The following is a 24976-nucleotide window of genomic DNA, read 5'->3' on the forward strand; positions in this document are numbered from 1 at the left end:
CATGATGTGTGTCATTCAGATAATGCACAGCAGTCAGAGATTCAGATTATAGTGACAGCTCATTTTCTTGAACACCCCAGATTTTGTGAGTTTGTGCTATGGCATAGGTGTGGCATGAAAAATGCTTCTGATCCGCAGAGGACTCTCAGACACTTCAGCAGAAGGTGGTCTGTAGTTGGCAGCTACTTTCTTTCCTTTCTCTTATGCCAGATGGTCACAGCCAGAATTTCTGTGCTGAAAGTTTTTTGTCTTTTTAAAGTAGGTGGTCTCTGGGTAGGGAATGATTCTTTGTTTTTCTGCAGGGGCAGGTCATTTTTGAGTGATAACTGGGGAGAGCCTTCTAAAGAGCTCTGACAGCCCGTGTGGAAAGCAAAACCCCACATGGTTCCCCAGCAGTTGCTGTTAATGTATAACAGGGAGGTAACACATTTTGTGATGTGCTGTTTTCATGAGGGTGGGCTCAGCCTGTCTGGTTGAGGAACATTTTCTGGAATTATAACAATCACTGGGATTCCTAAGAGGGATCCCCATCAAGTGCTGTTCCTATCATTAGCTACAGTAGGTTGGGTTTATCTACTCTAAGACAGGCTTAAAGTGAGTGCTCATCAAGAACATGATTTTTTTTCCTTGGTTAAATTGCAGTTTTCATTATCAAGTTTGAGATCATAGCTGCTTTAGACGAGTGGATCAGGATCCATGAGTATAGCTGCTGCTGTCTCTGGAGTCTGTGCTAATTGTTCAGTAAAAGCCACTATGATTAGACTTACTCTTCTAAGTTATCTTATCCAGATTCCTTGCTAATACTCTGCAGACCTCGGAAAAATCACTGCTCTGGCTGGATACGTGTGAACATGGCCTTTCTCCAGATACCATTTCTTTGATATCGTTTTCTCTTCTGTCGCTCCTAAGTACTGCAAGAGACTCCTTGAGAGGGGATTGGTTTTGCCCATCACTGTGGTACCAAATGTCTTTCCAACAAGGTGCTCATGAGACTTACAGTGACTTCGATCTCAGAAGTAATCTCCTTGGACATTTTTCCATTTGTTGGGTCTGGGAAGATTCAGGTCTTGCATATTAGCCATGATACCTGCTCACCTGTGGAGCGAGCAGGGAGTCACAAAGTTTCACATTTTGTTATTCCCTTGCATTTTAGAGATGTTGTGGGTTTTGTTGGTGTACTCTATAGTCAAAGCAGATTTGCGTTCAAAATGATTGTGAGTAAATGGGAAAATTTCCCAATATTGAGAAGAGAAATGATGATTGCTGAAAAGAAACTGCTCTCTGGGAGCTCAGGTATTTCAAACCTGCTCTTTAGTCCACTCATCTATTGTTTCTATTCTGTTGCTGGTATTGCTTTGCAGCTGGAGGCAGTTTCTTACTCTAAATCTGCCTGAATGAAGTATTTATAATGCAAGACATTGCTCATTTCTACACTTTTACACCATTACAAATACGTAGTTTATGCACGTTTTGAAAGGGTTTACTAACTGTGAATAACACTAGTGAAATCCAAACTACTCTTCTTGTTCTTGGCAGATCTCCCTTTATCAGGTACCTTAATACTAAATGCTGATACAATCTCAAGCTGTATGATGCAAAATGTAACACTCCTGTGAGATATGTTTGGACGTTGTGGATTTCTAGTTGAAATCTGTGTGAAAATGAGTTATTTGTCCATGATCTTTGTGGTTTGTAGTTTGTTTTGGTTTGGTTTGTTTTGGTTTGTTTTTTTTTTTAGTAACTGGCAGTGTGGTTGTAACTCAAAATGTCACTTTCAAGCTTATTAAACCTTCTGTAAGGATTTTCTGCAGAAAGTGCCCTTGCTTAGTTTTATCCTAAATGCTGCAGCTTCTGTTAACAGCCTCTTCTGTCATTGATAGCAAGTTTTTAACTCCCATCATGAGGAACACCAACACCATGATCCTGCAATTGCTTGGTTACTGCTGGGTGGGCTCCATGTGGTTATTGTGCTGGCCTGATGTACGTCAGTGGCAGGATCGAGCCAGGTAGCTTGATCTAACTGCCTCTTTCTGCGTAAGGCAGGAGGTGTGCTGCCACATCACAAGGACAGATCTCCCTGTGATTTTTGGAGAGACCAACCTGCTTTCCATGAGCTCAGCAAGCCTTTGCAGTGTTTTGACAGGGATGTTCTGAATTCACTAGATAGTGCTCCTAATCCCATAGCCTTCAAATTATCCTTAAAACTGCCAAGTTACGTGCAAAGGTTGCTGTAAAAAGTTATAGGAGATTATAAAACTCAGTTTTCTTTTAAAAGGGCCAATATCCAATATATTTTACTACTAACATGTCCTGTGGTGTTCCTTACCTCCAAAAATGCCATACACATTTGCTATTGCATGGTGCAAATGAAGTATTTTAAAGTAAATTACATAAGATGGGGTGAACCTGTAACAGCACGTAATAAATTTACGTCCGTGTTCCTTCAGCGCGGTACATTATGACAGTTGCAGTATCTTGGTAATGTGCTTTTTTTCTTCTTTCTTCAAGATTTAAACCTAAAACTCAATACAAGGTATTTAAAGTGTGTTTCTACCACAGGATTTATAAAAATGAGAATTGTGTGGTGATACAAAACAATGGGTTTAAACTAATGATAAGATGATTATATAACTGGGAATTTATTAGTTTCCTTTATATTTCCACTTTTAATTGCTGGGATTTGTAAGAGTGTAATAATTTTGGATGCAAATTTGATGCTTTGAAACATTTGCTCAATCAAAATGCTTTTAAATACATGTTTTGTATGTCATTGTAGATGTACTTATGAGAATTTAATTCTGTTGTTTGCAGAAGTGCTGGTGGCATCAATCTGAGAATGTAATTTAACCCTTCTTCTCTGTGTGGTTTGCGAAATAGTATCCCTGAAACACTGAATATATGGCTGTCTTCTAAGACATAACAAATGCTGACAGAGTTTTAACTTGTTAATGGGCTATAGAAAGTGATCCTCTAAATGAGTACTGAAAAAGAACCCCAAACTCACACAGCTTTAGTGATACGCAGCCATAGTCTTAAGAACTATGATTGCCTTTGAAAGGGATGGTAACACATTTGTGCTGGGAGGGTGTCCACAGCACTTGTCAAAGCATGTGGTAACTCTGTGCTTATTTGCAGTTAGAAAATCTCACTGAGGATTCTTTGACTTTGCTATGTTCGTGTGGTTTTCCTCTTGCTTTGTTAATATCAAAGACAGTTTAATTGGTTTAACAAACATTGTCAGTAGATAATCACTGTTCTTTGCTTATTAATAGCTTTCTTCTTGGGGACCACAAAGCACAAGACCTTTTTTTCTTTTTCCTTACAAAAATTTATGAGAATAGACAAAACACTAGGCAGAGTCCTAAATTTTTATTTTGTATCTGCTTGGTTTTTCTTTCTAATATTAAAAACTGTAATACTTGCATAACATCCCTGCTGTAAAATTCTTAGTAGTTTTATATTTCTAAAATTCTTTTTGTATCCCTTTATTTGTTGCATATCGAGAGGAACATTTGTTAGCAATGATAGAACATTAGGTGTCTAAGACTATGGCATGATAATAATCCAGAAAGAGCTAAATTACATGAACTGTTTCTATATCCTGCTTATTAAGAATTGTATTCAGTTTTCACTTTCGAAAAGACAGAAACAATGAAATAGTAAAAATTATCTGCTGTGGGTAATTTCTGGCTTCTATCAAAACCTTAATGTGCTTTAAAAAGAATCATCATGAGGCTGTATAATATTTATGTTCAAGCATGTAAAACATAAAAATATCTTGTGAAAAATATGCAGTTTTTTGGCTTAATGATTTGTCAGCATTACATTAAAAAAACATAAGCCTGTAGGATTTTAAGATGCATATTTCACTAGTGTTTTGTAGTGGAACTGTAGCTTTAGATGCTCATTGTCTTAGTATTGCATCTGTAAAATGATTTGGGCTCATTTACCTAGAGAAACTAATGTATTAGAGACATCATACCTTATTAGACATCAGTGAATTCACAGGAGATCATTCCTGAGACATGAAAATGGACACAGACTGAATGTATTTTTGAGCAGGAATCTGGAAATAAAGGTTTGGGGTTGATTTGTGTTAGCATTCTATTATCCTTTTTGTATGTGATTGTCAGTAAATAGAACGATTTTAATAAAACATCAGCTGGCCTCTTGCAGCTGCCCTTTTATTAGACTATAAAACCCCCTGAGAGTAGCGAAGTTGCAACTCTCCCAAGAACATGACAAAGGTCAAAGCCTTTAAAATGCTATGAGACTTAGGAAAAAATGTCTTTTCAAAGCTGCCTTAAGTGTGTCTAAATATCTCCTTAATAAACATGGCAAGCATTTCTTTGGAAAAGTAAATAACCAAACTGTTGCATAATGTAATAATAAATATTAGAAGGCAGTTAAGGAAGTTGTATTAATCAGATTCATTAAGTAGCTAACCATGTCTAACCCTGTAATTTTGCATGGAGAGAAGGTGCCTCTTGCTGTGCAATTAACTGGTTTATTAACAGGAGAGTCGGTTGGCTGCTGGCTGACCTGATGGTCTCACAAGGGGCTGCAGCTATTTCCTCTGTTAATCCTAAACCAGCATCCTCAGACCAGGGTGGAAGGATGGCCGGCTGTACTTTGTCCTCTCTGTCCAGTGGCTCCAAAGGGACCTGGAAGAAATGGTGGTTAAGTTGCTGTGGGCCTAGTTTGCCCAGACCCAAGAAAAAAAGTCTTTTGATACTGAAAAAACTCTGTGGACAGATGTTCTTTTGCAGATCCAGCTGTGTTGCTGGAGTAGGCGGCTAGCCCAAACCCTTGGATCACTTCTCTTGACTGCAAGTGTGAGCGTAACAACTTTCTAACGTATTTCCAAGGAGGACCAGAGTAACTAAAATATGCTGAGTTGTTTGGTCTTTGCTAACTTTAGCTGCCTTGGGATAGGGAGCTCTAACAAGAGCAGCTGCGGCTGGTATGAGTAGCTGGCAGGCAACAACACAGCTGTATGCAAAGTGCCTCCGTCCACATCCTTACTGCCGTTGCAGCTACAATTAAAGATCTGATGGTAGGGCCTGTCTGCGTTCCTGAGTAATGCCAGCTCAGCATCAGGTGGCCGTTGCCTACATCTGCAGTCAGCGCTGACCTTGAAGATCTCCTCAGGGCTATGCTGCGTTTGCTGCTCTTTTTGCACTGGCAGTGGACAGAGCAAAAGCGAGGTAGGACTTGTGTCATCCCAGTGAGCTGAGGCTTGTGCTGCTCGTAACGAGACCACGCTGTCCAGGTAGCTTGCTTCGTCCCCTCATCTGCTGCTGGCCACGCTCAAAATCTATGTCAGTGGTGTCTGTTCAGCAATTGCTGAACAGACAAGGCGTAGAGGAGGACCCTGGGTTTACCTGCTGAAAATACTGAGGATATGAGTATTCATGCATAGTTGTTTGTACTAGAAGGTTAAGAGCAGCCCTAGCAGGTCTAGAGGCAGCTGTAGGGTGATGTCAGTCATAGATGATGTAATTGACATTTTCACATTTGCCAATAACCGGAGATTAAACAGGCATAAAAACAAATTAGCCGTTAAGCACTGTGATGTAGACCATGGTTGATAGGATGCAATTAGTTTGTACACTGAGGGATTACCTGAGTTCGTAAGTCTTACACTGTAGTTGTCTTATGAATTGGGTTTGATTTACAGTAACGCCACAGGAGCCAGTAAGTGAGAATTAAATTAAAATGTTTTTAGTGTAATTTGCTCTGACCTTGGATTTCATGATAGTGGTTGAATTATGTAAACAGTGGATTAGGTTTGTTTAGACTTCTGAATCCCTTTGCCTTCAAGAAATGTCATCTAGTCTGTAATTCCTTTCAGCAGGACTCGAGAGAGGGACATAATTTTACCCATACCTGTGGTGTAAGTATGGGGTGAATGGTTTTTAGCATGGTTTGATGATCAGTACCAGGCTGTGACTAAGCTTATCATGGGACTAAACGTAATACTCAACTCCACTGCAGTCGCCTTGTGTGCCTGCTTGTGTCTCTATGTTATGTCCAAGGAGTTTGTATTTACGTGTTTGGGTTGTGCCTTTCCTTCAGCTGAGCTCCTTCTAGTTCTGCTTTGATCCAACATTTAAAAAAAAAATAAAAAAAATCTGTCTTTCACACAAAAAAGTAATATAATGAAATAACTGAAGACTTGTTACTTGTCATCACCATGGCTTTAGGAAGGAAATTGATGCTCATTTAGGTTGCGTAAGATAGATAGCAACTTTACCGACGGAAGTGAGCATGTCATGCCCAAGCCAGTGAGGGCTGGCTTCTTCAGTGGCCTTTAGGCAGACAGATGCATGGCAGGATTTTCTTCCAAGCTTTTAGGCATTTTGGATTTAAGTATGAGTTTGATGCTTAAAGGTGATTCTAAATATTCTTGTAAGTGTCTAAGAGACCTTTGAAATACCAGTCTTTAACCACCACTTTGTAATTTGCTATCTGAAAGTCAGTCTTTCATTGAAATATGGCACCTTCTTGTCAAAAAAAGTACAAAAGCTTCAAAGATGTGGATTGACTTGCATCTGGTTCTCACTGTAAGGAATAAGTGTCTTTAAATTGGCTAATAGAGTTCACAGCTGGTCTATAGCAACTGAAAAGAGCAAAACTTGAAAGGAATAGTCTAGAATTGCTAGCGCTAACAACAGCAGAGTGATTAAAAGTGTTTAGAAAGGATTTTTTTTCAGAACTAATGGTCCTTAGAAAGAGTTGGCAATTCCCTCCCCCCCCGCCCCCAGGTTCTTAATATGGGATATCTGTGGGCAATTGGTAAGATGCCTTTCCTTATTCTTAGATGGAAGCTTGCTTTGGTGTTTGTTAAATCCCAGTTTAGAGTATGAACATCAATGTGAAGATGAGGGTATTAGCCATGGTTGACACAGCATTTCTTCATACTCCTGGAATGCAATCTTGGTGTGTAATATACCGTAAATAAGATAATCTTAGAAAATAATTATTTTCGAATCTCCAAATAATAAAAGCACTGTGTGTCTGTATGCCCGTGGCAGCGAAGGACTCGTCTTCTTGGCCCGGTGCTCCTATCCTGCTTGTTGTCCATTTCACGGTAGCACTGGGTGATTGGTAGGCCAGGGTTTTGCTGGTGGCTGCAGTGTGGCCCTTCCTGTTGTCCAGTGACTCTGGTGGGCTTTTACAGGATCCAGCAGCATCTTGTGTGAGATGGAGGACAGTCACTGGGTTCTGCACATTGCTGCAGTGGAATTGGGAGCTATGGCACTTGGATATGTTCATCATGTGGCATTTTTAATCATTCTTTAAAACGATTCATCTAGTACTACTTCTATAGCCAGGGTCTAAATACATTATGCCATGGGAAAGTTAAATGTGAGACCAGTCAATTTAATTCTAATGGCCTGTTGAGGTGCATGTATTGTAAACATCAGCAGGTGGTGTGCACAGTGCTTTGAAGACATGGATTTTTAAGTACTGTACCAGAAGATAGTTTTATTCCACTCCTCTTGACCAAGGTGTTCAAGAAAAGATGGTCTAGGTAGTTTTGTCTAATGTTGTTTGTGGCCTGGTATTCCTGTCTCATTTCTAACAATATTCAGATAGGCAGTCAAGGAGTATTAGGTCTCCTGGTTATCCAGTAGTAACGCTGGTAGGAATTAGAGGACATTCCCCAGTTTAATATTTCCTAAAGAAGATACAGTACAGAAGCTTTTGAAGTGTAGGGGTCTTGCATTTGCTAGGCCGTGGAGGTGGAGTTTTGAATGACTAGGCTGTCATCTGCATCCTCCAGGCTACTGAAGCAGGTAGGAGGTACAGCTCATGAAACGGGCAGTGCTGCTGCTGCGAGTCCCCTGCCTTGGGAGGCTGGTGGGGCTGCAGCTGGAGGGCAGAGCTCCTTCTGCCAACAGATCCCTTGTTGATCTATGGGTTCCTTCTCAGATCCTTTGACTGGCTGTAGGAGTGCTGCTGCAGGTGAGTCTTCCAACATGTGCTTAGATAGCTGCCAATTAAATTATTTTGTGGACTTGTAGGTAAGTCAGTCTGCAGTATGATTTGCTGAAAACAGCATACATTTAAAAAATTACTTTTCTGGTATTGTGAAAAAAGATGACTAACTTCATGGTAACACTGTTTCCCTTGCTGAGCAGGCTAAGCAGCATGAAGAACTAGTGGAACCCAAGTTAAGTTCAAAGCTATAGTTAAAGATTTAATTGAATATGTGTAAATGTCAGTGCATTACCTAAAGATAAAGGTCTTATCTCAAAACTGTGTTGAAGTTACTCAGAAAAGGTTTTAAACAACAATAGCAAAAAATTGAGCCGACACCTTTGTAATAATGCAGTCACGCACGTGTATCATCGTACCAGCAATAAAACACAGGCCAAAAAAATGACTGTTTCACTATGTCTACATTTATTACAATAGCACTACCTGATGTACCATGGTTTTCTGCATCAAAGCTGCTATAGTATTCCTGTTTTCGGTGAATCTACAAGGCTACAAAATAATTTAAGTGGCAACTATCTAAGCAACTGTGGGAAGACTCACCTGCAAGTGAACAGCAACACTCCTACAGCTAGTCAAGGGATCCAAGAAGGGATCTGTCAGATCAGATACTTTCGATAAGTTCAGAGGAATTAATTGTGATTTTGTTCTTACTAGATGCTGTTGGCTGGTTTAGAGTTAACATAATCTCAAAGTCTTAAAGTAATGCATTGCTGTAGAGAAAAATATATAATAGCATATCTCTGTATTTGTATAATACATATATTTCTGTAAAAACATGTATAAAATCTCTTGAATATTTATTTTAATATACTACAGAGGTGAAACTGTTGAGAGACCTTGAATGAGACATCTGACCTTCTTTTCTTGCAAAAATCATAGGGACTATATGCCTTAATTTGTGTGGATACGTTCTCATTTCCTCAGTCTCTTTCAAACTTAGAAGCATTGTTCAAGTGGAATTTGAAGGTTTTGTATATTTACCCAGAGTTTCCAAACATCTGCAGCCTGCTCTGAGGAGCAGTTTCAACTGTACTGCTGGCTATTTGGCAATCTCAAGCATACTTGCTCTGTGTATTCAATCAGACTCCACAGCGCATGCCTGGAAACTCCACGTTTCCAGTAAACATTGGATGGAGCTCTGTGTGCATGGTATGCTCTAACAGCCTAAAGTGCTGGACTCACTGAACCCATAGTACTTTGTGCATAAACACAAATTCTGGATAGGACTGCTGCAACTCTGCCAAAAATCCCAGATCTTTCTTTGAACAAAGTTTTCCAAGGCCTTCAGTTTTTCCAAAGACTTAGCTTCTACATCTGTGCCTTGGCCATGAAAGAATAGTCTGAAAAAAAATATTTTTTTTTTTCACCAAACATACTAAGCATTCACCTGCCAAACTCCCTCATGAGGTTTTCAAATGCCAAGCATTTGTGGACAGTCTTTCCTAGATATCTGTGTATTTATATATGTTACACATATGTGTATACCCGCTTGGGTATAAACTAAACTACTATAGCAAATGCCCCATTCCTAATTGTCTAACAGTTTTGTTTGCTTGTTTTCAACAGGCAGAAATACTCAGTGTGCTCAGTCACAAAAACATCATTCAGTTCTACGGAGCTGTCATTGAACCTCCAAATTATGGCATAGTTACAGGTAAGGATTTTTGTCTGACCTTTGTCTTGATTCTGTAAAACTCCAGTGTTACAAGGTATTAGCTTTACCCAATTTCAGTGTTTTGCTAATTGTTCTGGCCTTCTTTGAATGTTAGAGTGCTCAGCACCACCTGCCTCAATGTAAATGGGAGTGCTGGAGGTAGGAACTAGGCTGGGGGCATGGCTGGTAGCAGCACAGAGGCAGTCGGAGCCTGTGACGTTCTTAATGCACAAACTCAGCACTCCGTTAAAATGAAACTTTCACTCTGTTCTGTGAATTGCTTTTCCATTTTAACTGATGTGTGACAGAAGTAGAGGTTTTCATGATACAGAGTTCTGGCAAGTTCTGTGAAAAGGGAAGGCTGAGAGTGTGCTCAGAGCAGAGCTGCAGCATGAATTCTGCCTGTATTGAAAACAGGAGAATCTGCACTGGGAACTTCCCAGCCGTGGAAAGAATTTGAAATAGAGTCAAGGGTTTATTAGACCCCATAAGACAATTCCGTTTATTCACCTAGGTGTGAAACCTAGGTTTCATTCATTCTGGCACTCCTAGAATTATGTGGAGGTTGGGTTTTGTGATTTTGTTGGTTTGTTGGGTTTTGGGGGATTTTTTCCTATCACCACTTTAAGCTTCCTTCCCTTATCTTGGGAGTTGGTCAAGATAAAAAATTACATTACAGGTAATGTAATTTCTCCCTTTTCTGTATGGGAGAAAGTAGGTAAAATAGTAGTAGAAAATAAACCCAAAGCAAAGAAATCTCCAGTCTGCTGAAACAAATGTTTGGAGAGGTAAAAACCATGAAAGCGTGGATTAGGAGGCATGTTTTGGCACGTTTGTAACACTTCAAAGAGCTTGATGCGAAGAGTAGTCTTTGCATGGTGGCACAGTTTAATAGCAGTTTGATGAAACACTGCCCTTCAGGTTTTTATTGGTTCTCAGATGGTGGACAGAACCTGTGAAAATTCAGTTATTTCTACCTGTCTCTTAGATGTCTGATTATCACAGTAGATGGCAGTGTAATCCGGTGGGAGCGCATCTGAGATAGGGGAGCTTTGCTTACAGGAGTATCTGCCTACTGGAGGTTATGGTGTTGCTGTGAGTATTCCAGAGGCGCATGGTTGTTGACCAGTCTACGCCACTCAGAGGATGCACTGGTGATAGCATATAGACAGGAACTTGAATACCTTCTTGAAGCAATGAAAATAACAGCAAGTTAATAAATCCAGTAATGTAATTTTACTGTAATTTATAACATAAGTAATAAGTGTAAATCAGCAAGCTGAGTAACAAAGGAGATGTGTAATCAGCAACTCAGGATGATGTCTGGATCAGAAAGTCCTCAGTTTGATCTCACAAAAGGTCAGTGTTCAGAGGACATTTGACCTGCTTGCCAGTCACAGGACAGACAGCCGCTAAAGTAGTTCATTATGTCATTGGGCATGGGGACTCTAACCATCTGTGAAAAAGAGACTACACTATGTAGTCCAATCACTTTGTTACTTAGGGAGTTCTGATTCCATCCTGGCTAAAGAAAAAAGCTTTTTTTAACAAACTGCATTGGTTCTCCCTGCAACTTCCAAGGAGACTGGCGTCCCATGGGTTGGAAGGGAAACAAGGCTCCATTTCCCCACACCATCTTCAAATGAAAGAATAGCTACTGAGAAATGTTAACTGTGCTTGAAATATTTTTTAGAGGGATTTTCACTCCGTGATCTTCTGGATGGCCTTCAGTGTTGCAGACTTAACCCTGTGTTTAGTCAGATCCACTTCTTATAAGGGAAAATCCCAAACAAGAGTAAATCCTGAGAAGCTAATGTTTCCTCAGAGTGATGGAGATGAGGGCATTCAGCCAAGCGTTGGCATGTACCAAGCAGTAGCTGCACGTAACGTCTTACGTGGGATTGTCAAAAGAGTTCTCTGAGAAAGGCTACATCTGCAGTCAAAACACGTTTTCCTGCTGGGATGTATGTTAGTGTGATAACCGATCATCCCACCCGGAGAGCTGCTAACATGGATCACATCATTCTAGATGTCACTGGCTGTCTCTGTCAACAGCAGTCTCAATGCCTAGCTTTCAGATCTGGTTTTTGACCACAGCTGCCTCCTCCCAAAAGGTTCTCAGAGCTTGTGCTCCCCATCCGCACAGAAACATATGGTGTATCCCACAGCCCATCACAGACTGGGTCCCGTCAGGCATTCAGAGCTTTTCTTTCTAAAGCAAATACCTCTTTTCCGTTATTGACAGAAAATTATGCTCGCGATATGATTTCCAAATCCATAAGCTTCTAGTAAAAACCTGTGGCACAATAAATATGTAGAAGCAATACTAAAGGATCGAGCTTTGTTGATTGAAGCTTGCATGCCTCCGTTCACAGAGTGGCAAAGGGCTCAGGGAGCTGAGTTGTCCCTGACCCTGGTGGATCAAATTATGCATTGTAAAGGCATGCAAAGCATGCAGCCAGCCTATTCCTGAAGAATCCATTTATAAGACAGATGATGACATCATGGGTAAAAAAAGCTTATGTTTTAATTGAGGAAATGTGCAGGTCAGCGGCTTACTCCTCTTTCGGTGACATCAGAAGCAACACTTGTGTCTCCTGCAGAGACTCCTTTCAGCGGGAGGTCCTGCAGTAATGACCCAAAACTAACTTGCCACTTGAGTGTTTACTTTCAAGGGACTTCCTATTTTTTCCCTCTTTCCTTTCATTTAGTGCTGGTATATTCTCATATGGCCTACCATGTTCTAGGCTGCAGATTCAGTCTCGTCCCAGAGTTTCCTTCCCCATGCAGCAGTCTCCCAGTGGTTTTGATTTCCTTGATGAGGAGCAATGTTTATTTTTTATGCACTTAGCCTGTCATGTGTCATTCATTGATTAATATTATTATTAACAACAATTCACATATATTTGATGTAGTCTTAGAGGGAATGATCTTGTGGCTGCTTTGAAGTGGCTGAAATTAAGCATTTCAATTGTATACCAGCTGGTTTGCCACCTTAGGTATGAAGATTTTGGGAGTTGTGTAAGTAGGTTTTAAATTCTGCCCAAGAAGCACACTGAATAGCCTTGGGAGAGAGGGACGAAAGGCTTGAAGTTGCTTCTTGCATCCCCCTGGTCTTTGTGTTACTTGGGCTACACTGGGTGACATGTGCGCACTCTGTCTTGGCAACCAGATAGAAGAAAATCTATCGGCTGCTTCAATTCACAAATGTCGTGTTGTGTTTTCACTGAAACATGAATGAATACTAAATAAACATAAAGCTTACTTAATAAATACTAAGCAGAGGAGCTACAGCCTTTAGACTGCTGAACATGACCTGTAGCACATGGAAATCTGGCCTGCTTACCTCAGGGTTAGACCTCTAGTTTCATCCTTACATTTTTTTTCATGAACAAATGATTTGATCTGCTACTCTGTTCCTCCATGGGGAAATAGGAAAAGAAAATTTTAATTTCCCTTTCTACTAACAAACCCTTTCTTCCTAACAGAATGTTATATATTTAACATCTGCTTTTACTTAAAAAAAAATGAATTAGAAAAAATCCTTTGTTATGCGGCATCATTTGTACGCAGTACTGCTTACCATTGGGGAATATCCTCTGTCTTTGGAAACAATAACTCATCCGTTAACTGCTTTTCTGATCAGGAGCAGCAAATGCACTGTTTAAATATGTAAGAATTTGAAGTTATATAAAAGTGGCGCTATGGAGGTTTCAATTGTCTCCAGTTTCACACCTAAATGTGTGTAGGTGTAACTAGCTTGTTACTCCAGCTCTCAGACCCACGAACTCTGACAGTTGGACTGGATTCCATCTGCCACATTTGCAAACACCAATGGGCCAAAAAAGCCCTTGTTTGTACCTGTATAATCCTGCTGTGGGTTCCTGTAGGTGTAGCTGAGAGAAGTTAAGAAAAAGGTCTGTTGATTCTAAACAAGGAGCATCCAGAACCTTTTACTCTGGAATTTGAACTGCTTTGCCTTAGCTGTCTTGACACCAGACCTTTCTAATGCCTTTTCATTTTAATGCCTGTTGTTATATATGATTTTACTTTTTTTTTTCCTCTTCCCCCTTAGCAGTAGATTATGTCTGTGGTGGGATAATCAGAACAAACTACCACTCTTCTACTACGTTACAAACAATATTAGCTGCTGGACTCAAATTCTTTGTCATTAAGGCAGAGGTTGACTGCTTTCTGGAACTGGCAGTTTCCATCAGGTCTTTCAGTTTAGGTGCAATGTTTTAAAAAGTCATGTGAGTGAGTTTGTTGTTGTTTGTTAACAGAGTATGCTTCTGCTGGCTCACTGTTTGATTACATTAATAGCAACAAAAGTGAAGAGATGGATATGGATCATATCATGACCTGGGCAACTGACATAGCTAAAGGTAAGCAAGATGAGTAGTGCATTACTATCGTACACAGCCAGCAAAGTGTACAGCTGGAGATGCTTTCCTTATGAAGTCAGGAATGCCTTCCTATACTTTCCTATTCAAATTGTAAAAAAAGCCAAACAAACATAAAAAAAGCAAACCCCATTCACTGTGCTTTTTAATGTGTTCCTTGGTTATTATGAATCTGAAATAATTTCTGGAGTGAAAATGGCTTCTATGAGCCAGTTTTACTTCTGGTTTGCCCCTGAGTCCCAAGAGGATAATTTTGCTGATGTAGAGTAATTATGAGGTAAAGTGCATAATTATCCTTACATTTGATTTGAATTGGGACGTTTAAGGAAGCTAAGGGCTTATTCTCAGCAAACATACTGAGATTCTTCATATAATAATGCAGAACAAGCCGTTTTGTCCTTTGTATTCTCTGTGACCAAGAATTACTGTAAACTAATGAACGAACAGTAAATTCATATCTTGGCTTCCCTGTGTAGCACCACATTAGAGAAAATAACTAAATGCGACGTTAAAAAGCATTAACATACCCATATAGATGCCCTGAAAGATATATGAGCCTTGCTTAGTGTTTTTTACTCAAAGTAGCTTATGGGAAGCTTTGCTTCTCCTGCAGCATATGGCATACTGGTATGCCAACTCGTAATGAGTACAATTAATGGGAACCAGAAAACATGACTGCTGATAGGTGATGGCCACGCTCAGCCTGCCTAACTAGATTGTTCCCTTGTTTTGTGTAGGAATGCACTATTTACACATGGAAGCTCCCGTCAAAGTAATCCACAGGGATCTGAAGTCCAGGAATGGTAAAGTAGCAAAACACTGAAACGCTCTGCATTTACTGTTACCTGTTAAAGTAGCATTTAAATCTGTACCTGAGCTTTGTGAACAAGCAGAACTAACTAATGCCTTGGCTGTCATCAAGCTGCACTTGTTGAGGCACAGAAGAGTCTGTTCGTCCTCCCCATCCTGAGCCTGTCTGACCTTTGTTACAGTTCCTGGCATCACTTAGAGCATTGTGGAGGGCTCTTTCAAGTTGTGTCTTGCTGACCATGATTGCACCCACCTTATCAGCTGTCAGACATTGTCTGGACACTCCTCACTTCCTTTTTCTATTTGCAAAGGCTGAGTACCAGGAAAGGCTGGCAGACACCAGACACAATAGACTGGATAAGTCTATTCTTATATATCTTATCTGAAAATCTTGTCTTTGCTGTGGCCAGTTTTGAGGTCTGACAAATATTCATGCTTTTGAGTAATATGCACTCAGTGTGGAGCTGCACTGGTTAATCTGTACTTGGCAGCTGACAACCATGTATGAAATTTGCTGAACATTGGCTTTTAACTGAAACTTTCACTACTAGTAGTGGGATAGGAGGGACACAAATTTTTATAATGTACATAGGGAGATAATAGTCAAGAAAAGTTTAGATCTCACCTCAGTTGTAAGTTTTCTCCTTTTATTAATGAATCTTTCAGTGGGCTTCTTGTTAAGCCTAACTACATTGGGGAGAATGGAGTTTATCTGTATTTTAGCTATAGTTGTATTGTTATCTTTGAACTCAGTAAGGCCTGAAAGGTTTTGTGTTTGTTCAGAGGCTTGCAGGTATTCAGCAGATGTTCTCTAAAGCTTCTCAAAGAAACCAGGACAATCGTGTATGTGTGCCTGTTCAGGTGCTGGCTCACCGTAGGATCATTTTTCTTGATAAAAAGCAAAGTCTTTTGCTGTGAAAATGTATTGTGTTTATTTTTAATAGCATTCTTTAACATTGTTTTTTCATTTTTCAGTTGTTATAGCTGCTGATGGCGTGTTAAAGGTATGAACACTTTAATTACTTGTAGAGAGATGATGCTGCTTGACTCGATGTTTTGATGCCTGATGAATGAGGTTGGTACTCTAATATCTGTTTATTTTTAATTTTTGCCAGATCTGTGATTTTGGTGCCTCAAGGTTCCACTCCCATACAACACACATGTCATTAGTGGGCACTTTTCCATGGATGGCCCCAGAAGTTATACAGAGCCTCCCGGTGTCTGAAACATGTGACACATACTCGTACGGAGTGGTGAGTGTCTCTCATTTCCTTATGTGTAGTAGCAGATCACTAGTGTGACAGAATTCATGTGATGCAAGAACAACAATTCTAAATAAGGACAACAAAAAATATCACGCTTTCTTTCAAGACTGACCCATAATTTATAATTGCATGCTTGAAAATGATAGGAAGAACAGTGTCTTGCATGTTTAGTAAGATCCTTATCTCATTAGATTAGCAGCATGCCAGTGTGGGAAGTGCATGTTTTACCACAAGTATTCAGCATATGTCTGAAGGCTTGCAGGAGCCACTGAACAATCTGCATCATGAACCTCTGCTTGTGTTTTTTAGTGGAACAGAAGAGAAAAAAGGTTGTTGTCTTGCCATAGGTGTATAACAGGATGAAATGATTAGGATTCCAAGTTTCATAAAATGGAGTATCACTAATTTTATATTAAAAAGCAAGCCACTTCTCCATGCTTAATTGTTTAAAAGACCCTGCTATCATTAGCTGTGAGAATAGAGACTGTACCCCTTGGGGCAGTAGAGGCCCCATCTAAAAAAATATAGAAAAGGCCAGCATTGCTTTGCCATTTTTCTGAAGGAGGAGCAATTGGTTATAGTTCATCAGAATGTCAGGTTTGCAGGAACAGTAATGTGAATTATTTAATTCTGTCCCCAGTTAAACTCTAATTTGGTTTTGCTCTGTAATACAAAAATAGGCTAGAAGTAGCCCCAGTGGTCAGACCAATTGTGTGCCTAGCCCTATAGGCTTTCCCTGAGAGAGAACAATAATGAATAGTTTGGGGGAAAAAGAAAAGGAAGTGGGGTTGTAGTTACCATGCATATCTGTGTATTAACCATTTCTGAGTTTGGATTCAACAGTGGGTGGCAGAATGAGGAATTATTTCAGTATCTGTCAAGTATTGCCTCTTCCTCTTTGAAGGATGGGATGAGATAGATGTGAGGGAGGCACTACGGTTTTAAGCTAGCACCTGTAGCTATACATAGCTAAGCTGATGTCCTGATGGAAGATGACTTAAACTTTTTGCCAAACAGTTGTTCATAGTGATAAAAATATGTGAGAGATGATGTGGCGTTGCTTACAAATGAAAAGTTGAAGGTTTGCAAGGAGGGAGAAAAAGCCTATATTGGCAGTTTCAAAATCCTTGCTTACTTAATTGAACTAGGTCACAAACAGTAAGAGAACATAAGCTAACAAATGTAAATGTTAATGTAAACTGTTACTGGAAGCAATTGCAAATTATCCACTGAAGGGAAGCATTCCAGTTTCAAAACAAAGCAAAAATGTTAGAGGAGAAATTCCAAACGTGGTCTTATAGCTCAAGCTGCTCACATAGTCATCTTGGAGTGAATTGACTTTAAGTAACATTCAAGAAGTGGGAGAAGATAAGAAATTGTTTAACATCTTATCATGTCCAGTATTACCAGAGCCTTGGGAGCAGTATGTCGCACATAGGTTATTTTTCCTTGTCCAAAAAGTAAAGCTCCTTTGACAGTTCTGTGCTTGGAGGTGAAACTCAACTACCCTCTGTATGAAAACAGTTCAGTGTTACTAGAGTATTTTAATGTGGTTATGGGTGTATAGTGCTACTTTAGTATGCCTACTAATATTTGACCCACATTGTTTAATATATTGTTTTTGAGCTAATGGGGTCTACTGTGGGTAGAAGCTTATGAAATTCATAAGCACTTAGGAATGAATTTGTCTTTTTATAACTCCAGTCTTGGAACACCATCGTTTTCAGAGGAGTTACAGGGATAGAAATTAAGAATGGCAGTGACCCAAGTTCTCTGTTGATTAAATTACTGACATAATGGGGTTATACTAGCAAGAAATTGTCCGAATATAACATCGAAAGTTGGAATCTCCCTATAGGAAGTGTTAGGCTATCACAGAATTAGCAAGGAGACTGAAAACAAAAAAAACTTAGGGTATTTTTGTCTCTTCAAATTATTATAATCTATAAAAACAAAATGCAAAGAATCCCTTTTCAAAGTGTAACACTTGCCAGCAGTTTTTGTGCTAGAGAGACAAATCTGCTTTTCTTCAGTTAAAGTCCTGTTAACAAAGAACAGAATCCTTTCAAATGTAAACTAGTAAGATGCTAGGAATAGATATTCTGTTTGCAATATTTGTTGCCTTCCCCATGGTTTTCTTTATTTATTTTCTGCTATTTTTTTTCCTGACTGGTTTTTCTTTTTACAAACCAGTCTGTGATTTTAAACATTCTGCTTAAGGTGTGCAAGAGCTTTTTTCCATGAAGTGTCAAAGTCTTTCTGCAACCTGATAGGTCTGAGTTGCTCCTCAGCTGAAGTGAATTTTCCTCTTTGTGAACAGTTGCATACATGTTTATAGCTAACGTTCAGATTAGTTTGTCCTGCTCTTCACAGATGGTTAAACAGTTCCGTATATTCTCTTTGAGATATATAGTAAATAATTTATAATACTGCCATGAAATGCTAAAGCTAAATGTTCCAGGAGATTTATTACAACACAAAGACAGATCTTGCACTTTCCTTCAGCCATGCTGTGATTCTCTTTTCTAATCCATTTCCAAATCCATATTCTAAACAACAGATACCAAGTGTTAAAAGTGATCAGCCCAGAAATTGACTGCATGTCATTGTGTGTGTTGCTCAAAAACGATTCCTTGCATCTCTTCCAGATAGGAAAGTGTATGTGGAATGACAATGTTCACTCTAAAAGCTGTTTTGAAATCATGAAGATATATGCTTAGAATATGTTATCCTGGCAAAATTATTTGTAGTGCACTGCAACGTGTGTTTGTGTATCCGTATAAATGTGTTTAATCATGGAAAGCTTATGCAATGTAGCTGAATTGTTTTAACACTTAAAAGAAGAAAAATGTAAAACCATTAATTGGCTATTGGTAGCATACAGATTGCCATTAAATGTAGCAGCTGTTACGCTCCTAGCAATAGTTCATAGATTGCTTTAGCTATGAGAACATAGGTTATTTATAGAGGGAATGTTGGCCAGCTCCAGGGGTTATCCCTTATTCTTTTTGAAAAGAGTTATGAGATCTTTGACTTCCACTTGGATGAATGCAGAGAAGACTGACCTAATTTTCATGCCTAGGGGCAGTACCTCTAAGAGTACACTTTCTGCTCATGCTGTACTTCTGCTAATTGTGGCTCCTGACCCTCATTTGTGAACACTTTCCTACCAGAGAAAACATTTATTTTTTTCAGTGAACATGTTCAGAGTGTTTGCTTTTTCTCAAATTACTCATTTGGATGTTCCCTATCCTATATGGCACTTTGAATCTTTATTGGCTTTGCACTGGGGTGGAGATGTGAGGGGTTTGTTGTTTTTTTTCCTTTTGGTTGTTGCCACATAGTTGAGAGGATAAGAATTGAAATGTACAGCTGAGCTGACAGAAGTAAGTGTGTGAGCTTTTTCTGAAGACCATATAATTCTTATTCTCAGCTTCATGCATAGGATGAACAGTCATAAATTTGTCTCTCCTTTCTGTTTCTCTGTATGCAAAGAAGAGCCCAACATCTTCAGAGGCCACAGCTTACAAACCACTACATTAAATGATCTTGTTTTTGTTTTCCATCATTGTGTCTAGCTTGGCTGTTTCTCTGTAAGCACCTACTGTCTGTCATCACAGAGATGTGATGTGATCAGGAAAGCAGGTGATCCTCACCATCAGAGATGGGAGGGGAAGTGAACCATGCCAGTCTCAATTAAATTACACCAGAAATGGAAGATAGATTAATTTCCATATGAGGTGAGCTGGGGAGCCAGTTCTGAAAATGAACAGAGTGTATCTCGCAATAAAGAGGCCAGGGTAAGGCAGGTTGAGGTGTTTTTTCTGCTGCTGAATGACCCTGGGGACAGGAAGAGACAAATGGGAATGCAGAAGATATCCATTTGCTGCTTTTTAAAAGACTGATAATGCAATCATTCACCTTGACTGATGATTCAGGGCAGCTAATTCATGAGACGGGGTTGAAGCTCCTGTAAAACTGAAGATGGAGACACGTCACCATTGGAAGGAAAGGCTTTATCTACACTATTGGCCTGAACATGAAATTTGCATTGTTGTTAAAACATTTTCTAAACCTGTGTAAATAAATACAAGGATTTCTGACATCCCACTCTTGTATCTTTTACGTTCTTCTACTATTAGTAAAAAATAAGACATTAAGAAAAAATCTTCATATTGTGTCAGATTGCTGTACTTCTCTTGACCTATGTGCAGTCTTGAAGTGTTTTAAGCTAGCACTGTTGGTTTAGGAAGGCAGTGATCCATACAGGCAGTGGAAATAAACACTAAAGGTGTCATGATAAAGGAATTCAGTGCAAAATGTTCTGCACAAACTTATGTGCATGAATGAAACAAGACAACCCTAATAATTTATGGTCTTCTGAAGGAAAGGTAGCAGAGCAATGGAGTTTTTCTGCTCAATGCTCTTGGAGACATTTAACGTGTTTCATTATGTTCTTTACTTGGATGATGTATTTAGGTACTGCTCTATCTGAAGTGCAAACTCAAGTTTCTTCTCTGCGGTTTCATGGTACAGCCATACAGATGAGGTGGTTCTGCAAGGCTGCTCAACTGCATGTTTGATTTGGTCCAGGGGCTTTTGTTTTAAACTGGCTGTTTTGTCTGAAGTACACAGGACTGCTAAATTATTTCCTTCTCTCACAGTTAAATTTCCTTCTCTACCAGTAGAGAGGTGATAATTGGTATTACAAATTGAGGTGCCTTTTTTTTTTCCTTCTAAAAGGAATGAATTGAGGCAAACAGGAGAGTTGAATACCTCTGTGATAGCTTTCCCCATATATTTCTTATTTTCAGGAAGGCTGTCCTTTTACTTATTTTTCCAAGATACCCTTACCCTTTACTGATCAGTCTTCTGACTCAAGCAGAATTATTCAAATAGGTCTATTGATGGAGCACCCTGTTCGCTTGATTAAAGGCCCAACTCTGCTTCAATGCATTTTTTCTGCTTGAGCAGCATCTGCCAATATTCTCGCATTTTCTTTCTAATTACCTTCATAGCTGGCCAGAATCCATTTAAAATGATGTAGCTGGAATAAGCTTGGGTACTAACCCAAATAGTGAGGATACAGAGACTTGCATAAGGATCTTAATGCGTTTGGTCAGATCCTACATGAATAATGTCTTTTTTTGTTGGTATGCTTGCCACATGAGCAGAAGAAAAAGGTTGTATGTAGATATTTGTAACAAGGTATGTATATGAAGGTTTGCATTTAAGCAATAAAAAAAAGAGACATATACAAGTGAAGGTACAAGTGCCTGTTAATTTGGTCGAACTCCAATGGCAGAAAAGCAAGTTGGATTCACTGACTTGAAGCCTTTTTGGTGATGCCAAACTCTTTTCTACAGAGTAGCATAGATTCTCAGGTACTGTGTTACCAAAATGCTAAAAGCATGCAAAATTAGGAGATCTTTCCATATTTAAGGATAGTGCATCTATAAGATACTGACGAGAACAGAGTGATTTTTTATATGCTATATATTGTTTAGTTTAACATAGTCACATACATGGAGATAAACAATTATAGTTTTACTTGCAAAATTATATTCAGTATTTTCATAAGCATATCATAGGAGCAAAATACCATTTGGATCATATTCTGACTCCTGAGAAGCACTGGTTGCAATCATATAGAAATATTTTTAAATGCAAAATGACTACAAAGCAAAGATGTGTCTAGTTGGGGCTGAGAAGTAGAGGAGGAGTTCATTGTCTTCCCAAGTCTCAACTGCCAAATGTGAACTTTATAGTGGTCAAAGAAAGTAAAAAGCATTTTCCATTGCTCTCACAAAATTGCAGGCATTAGACCCCACACAACCCAGTTTTTCATCTGGGCTTTTCTGTAGAGGAAAAAGCAGAAACATTCAAATTAATTTAGTGAGAGGATCTTGCACACAAACACTGGTCCAAGTTCCTGCAAATGGAAACTGGTTGCCTGATAATTGGGTACAGAATAGTGCTGTATCAAGGTTTAATAATGTATTTAAAATACAAAGTACAGAAATAAAAATTCTTTTCTTTTTTTCTGTTCCAGGTTCTCTGGGAGATGCTAACAAGGGAGGTCCCCTTTAAAGGCTTGGAAGGATTACAAGTAGCTTGGCTTGTAGTGGAAAAAAACGAGGTAAGACTACGTTTCTACATTCAGGTACATAGATCAGAAAACAGTATTGGGGTTTTGCAAAAGACTTTTTCATCTTCTTCAAATTGAAAGTAAGTTCACGCGTATGGAAAGATTAGCAGTAGGAGCTAACACAAAGGGTCAAAGTGATGTTATTCCTCATGAATGGACCCTTTACATCTAATTGTTGCAGCTTCACGTCGTGATGCTGTAGATCAAAAATTGTACAAGTACTGTACTAGTTTCTCAGTCTCAATTGTAAAACCTAGGGGTTTGTTCTTAGTGATGAAAGAAGCCATTGCGTCCAAGGTAGGGGAACAGTTTAACTCCATCTCCTGCGTTTAGGACATCTTTTTACTGGCCGGGAGTTGATATATCTGTAAGAGACCTTCAGCTACTTCAACTTAACTCTCCCAGCAGGAGTCACTATAGTACAAGAAACTGCCGCTTAGATGAAAATTTCAAAAATAAAAGAAGAAAAAATAGTTTTAAAAAAAGACAGAAATTACAGTTTTGCCACCTACGTTCAACACTACATTGAAGATGAGCTCCTCACTGGTATCGGCAAGGCTGTGGCATAGCTGTAAGCCTCCTCATGCAGAGTCTTTCCATTTCAAAAGCACTTCAGTGGTGTAAACACCGTTTGTACAGTTGTCCCCAGCCTCGCTTTTCTTCTTCTCACAAATTGAGGCTTTCAGTTAGTTGGACATGTGAGCGTATATCTGAACACATAGTCCCTTGATATCAAAGACAGTAACTACATTTAAAAAACATTTAAAGTTGTGACTGTACCACACACAGACAAGCATGGAAATCCTCCACAAAGATGAAACCTCCTCTATCTAGACACAGTGGAAGCTTGGGAAACATTACAATGGCAAGGCAGTAGCTGTACAATACGGATTCCTATTATTCTACATAAACTGTTTCTCAAAATGCTTCAGAGTTAAACAGAGGAGTTAGGTTTCCTCCTCTTAGTTTAATATTTTTTGTTGGTGGTTTTTTTCCTCTCTCTTTTTTCCTTCTGTTTGAGGACTGGATTAATTCCAGTGAGTGATACTGTGATATACTGATTAGTTGGAAATGCTACACTAACAGTGTGAAGATTAAGACTGTAGTCTTCTACAATGTTTATCAGAGCAGGAGGCACGATGAGACTCTTTCTCCTGGTTTAGGAAAAGCCAAATACATCAGTTTGAAGGAGGAACCATAAAGCCTTCCATTAACAGTATTTCTTTCCTATCCCTACTATGTGCAGTTTTATGTAAGGGTGCAGAGTGGCATTGGGAAGATTGTAAAGAGATGTAGTCATGTGCTGAAAGATGTCAGAGGGTACAACACACATTTCTCTACAGTTTTCCAGAGCAAAGAACTGTGTAAAATACAGTATGAACAAAATGTGGACATGACGACTATTTTACTCATGGCTGAAGAAACCTAAGGGGTGACATTTTCAGAGCCAGCTGTTTGTCTGCCAGGTACCACTAGCCTGTTGCTGCCATCTTCTTTGGAAGGGTGCCAGGGAGCTTAGAGGCCATTAACACTTGCTTACATAGTTTTTATTTTTTCTGGCCATGACTTAGGGAACATGCCCAGCATAAACCTTGTAAAAGTCAGCTTGTGCTACTTTTCCTCATAATTTCTGTGTCCCAAAGCAAGTGTGAGGGTCAGGTTCTGCTCTCAGTTCAATCTGTTGACATCAATGGGGTTGCATGATTCCAGTTCGCAACAGAACTGAATCACTGTTGAGCCAGTCCTTCATTTTTTGCACTGCAAGTCTCTTGTTAAAATCAGTGTGGGACTGAGGCCAAAGTGTAATTGCGTAGGGTGAAAAATCCCCCTTTGCAAAGCCTGAGCCCAACAAATGAAGTGGATTTTAATGATTCTGTATGGGTCTTCTTTGACTCTCTGCATAATTTCACAGTGTTATTTTTATTCTGGTAGAGTTTCTATATAATTATATATATTTTTTTAATCCAGAAAAGAAAAACGTGAGGGTTCAGATTATGCTAGGTGTGATCTTGTAATAAACTGCCACAGAGAAACGTCATCTTTATTATAATAACGACACTTTTGCTACCTCTGTAATACATGACAGATAACATTCTGCACAAGTGAGACATATAAATGGTGATTGCAGCTAAGTTTCCACCTCCTGGAACAGCGAAGGTTACAGACAAATACTGTAGCAAGACTAGCCAGTGTATTTTTAGGCTAATGACTCAACCAGAGACCGAGCACCAGTACAATTTGTTTATGCATTGTACAAATTTCTCTGTATTGCACAGAAAGCTTTGCACCTTAAGTTATTACATTAATTTATTAATCATACTCCTGCAGTGCCTTAGCTCTGTATCTCATGTTTCCAGTTTTCATGGTGTTCAAATGCTTGTGCAGCAGAATTTGTTAACTCTACTTTGGCTGCTGCGACTTGCAAGGCTGTGCAGGTCACATTGCAGTAATGTAATGGTACGGTTTGACACAACTTGCTCTGCTTTGCTTCTGAACGAGTAGGACAGATCAAAGGGTCTTCCTGGCAGGTTGGTCTGAACAGGATTGTAACACCTGGTTCTCACCTGTTACAGGACAGGGAACCCCTTTTCCAGCTTGACCCCTCTAATATTTGGACCAAGTTCCTCAGTGAGCTGAGGAACTGGTATTTTTCATCTACGTATTTTTTTAATTTAGTATGAAACATCTG

General features: G+C 39.3%; 1 protein-coding gene across 3 annotated transcripts in view; it reads left to right on the plus strand.

Annotated features, from left to right (window-relative positions):
* Positions 1-24976, plus strand: part of MAP3K20 (mitogen-activated protein kinase kinase kinase 20) — a 95496-nt gene that overhangs the window by 22826 nt on the left and 47694 nt on the right. For all 3 annotated transcript variants that reach the window (XM_069781447.1, XM_069781448.1, XM_069781446.1), the window contains exons 3-8: positions 9574-9661; positions 13945-14046; positions 14802-14867; positions 15850-15878; positions 15990-16127; positions 22192-22278. In XM_069781447.1, the coding sequence (XP_069637548.1) occupies positions 9574-9661; positions 13945-14046; positions 14802-14867; positions 15850-15878; positions 15990-16127; positions 22192-22278 (510 nt within the window). The remainder of the gene's footprint in view (positions 1-9573; positions 9662-13944; positions 14047-14801; positions 14868-15849; positions 15879-15989; positions 16128-22191; positions 22279-24976) is intronic.

The sequence above is a fragment of the Haliaeetus albicilla genome, chromosome 4, assembly GCF_947461875.1.
Source record: "Haliaeetus albicilla chromosome 4, bHalAlb1.1, whole genome shotgun sequence".
In the NCBI taxonomy this organism is placed as follows: domain Eukaryota; kingdom Metazoa; phylum Chordata; class Aves; order Accipitriformes; family Accipitridae; genus Haliaeetus; species Haliaeetus albicilla.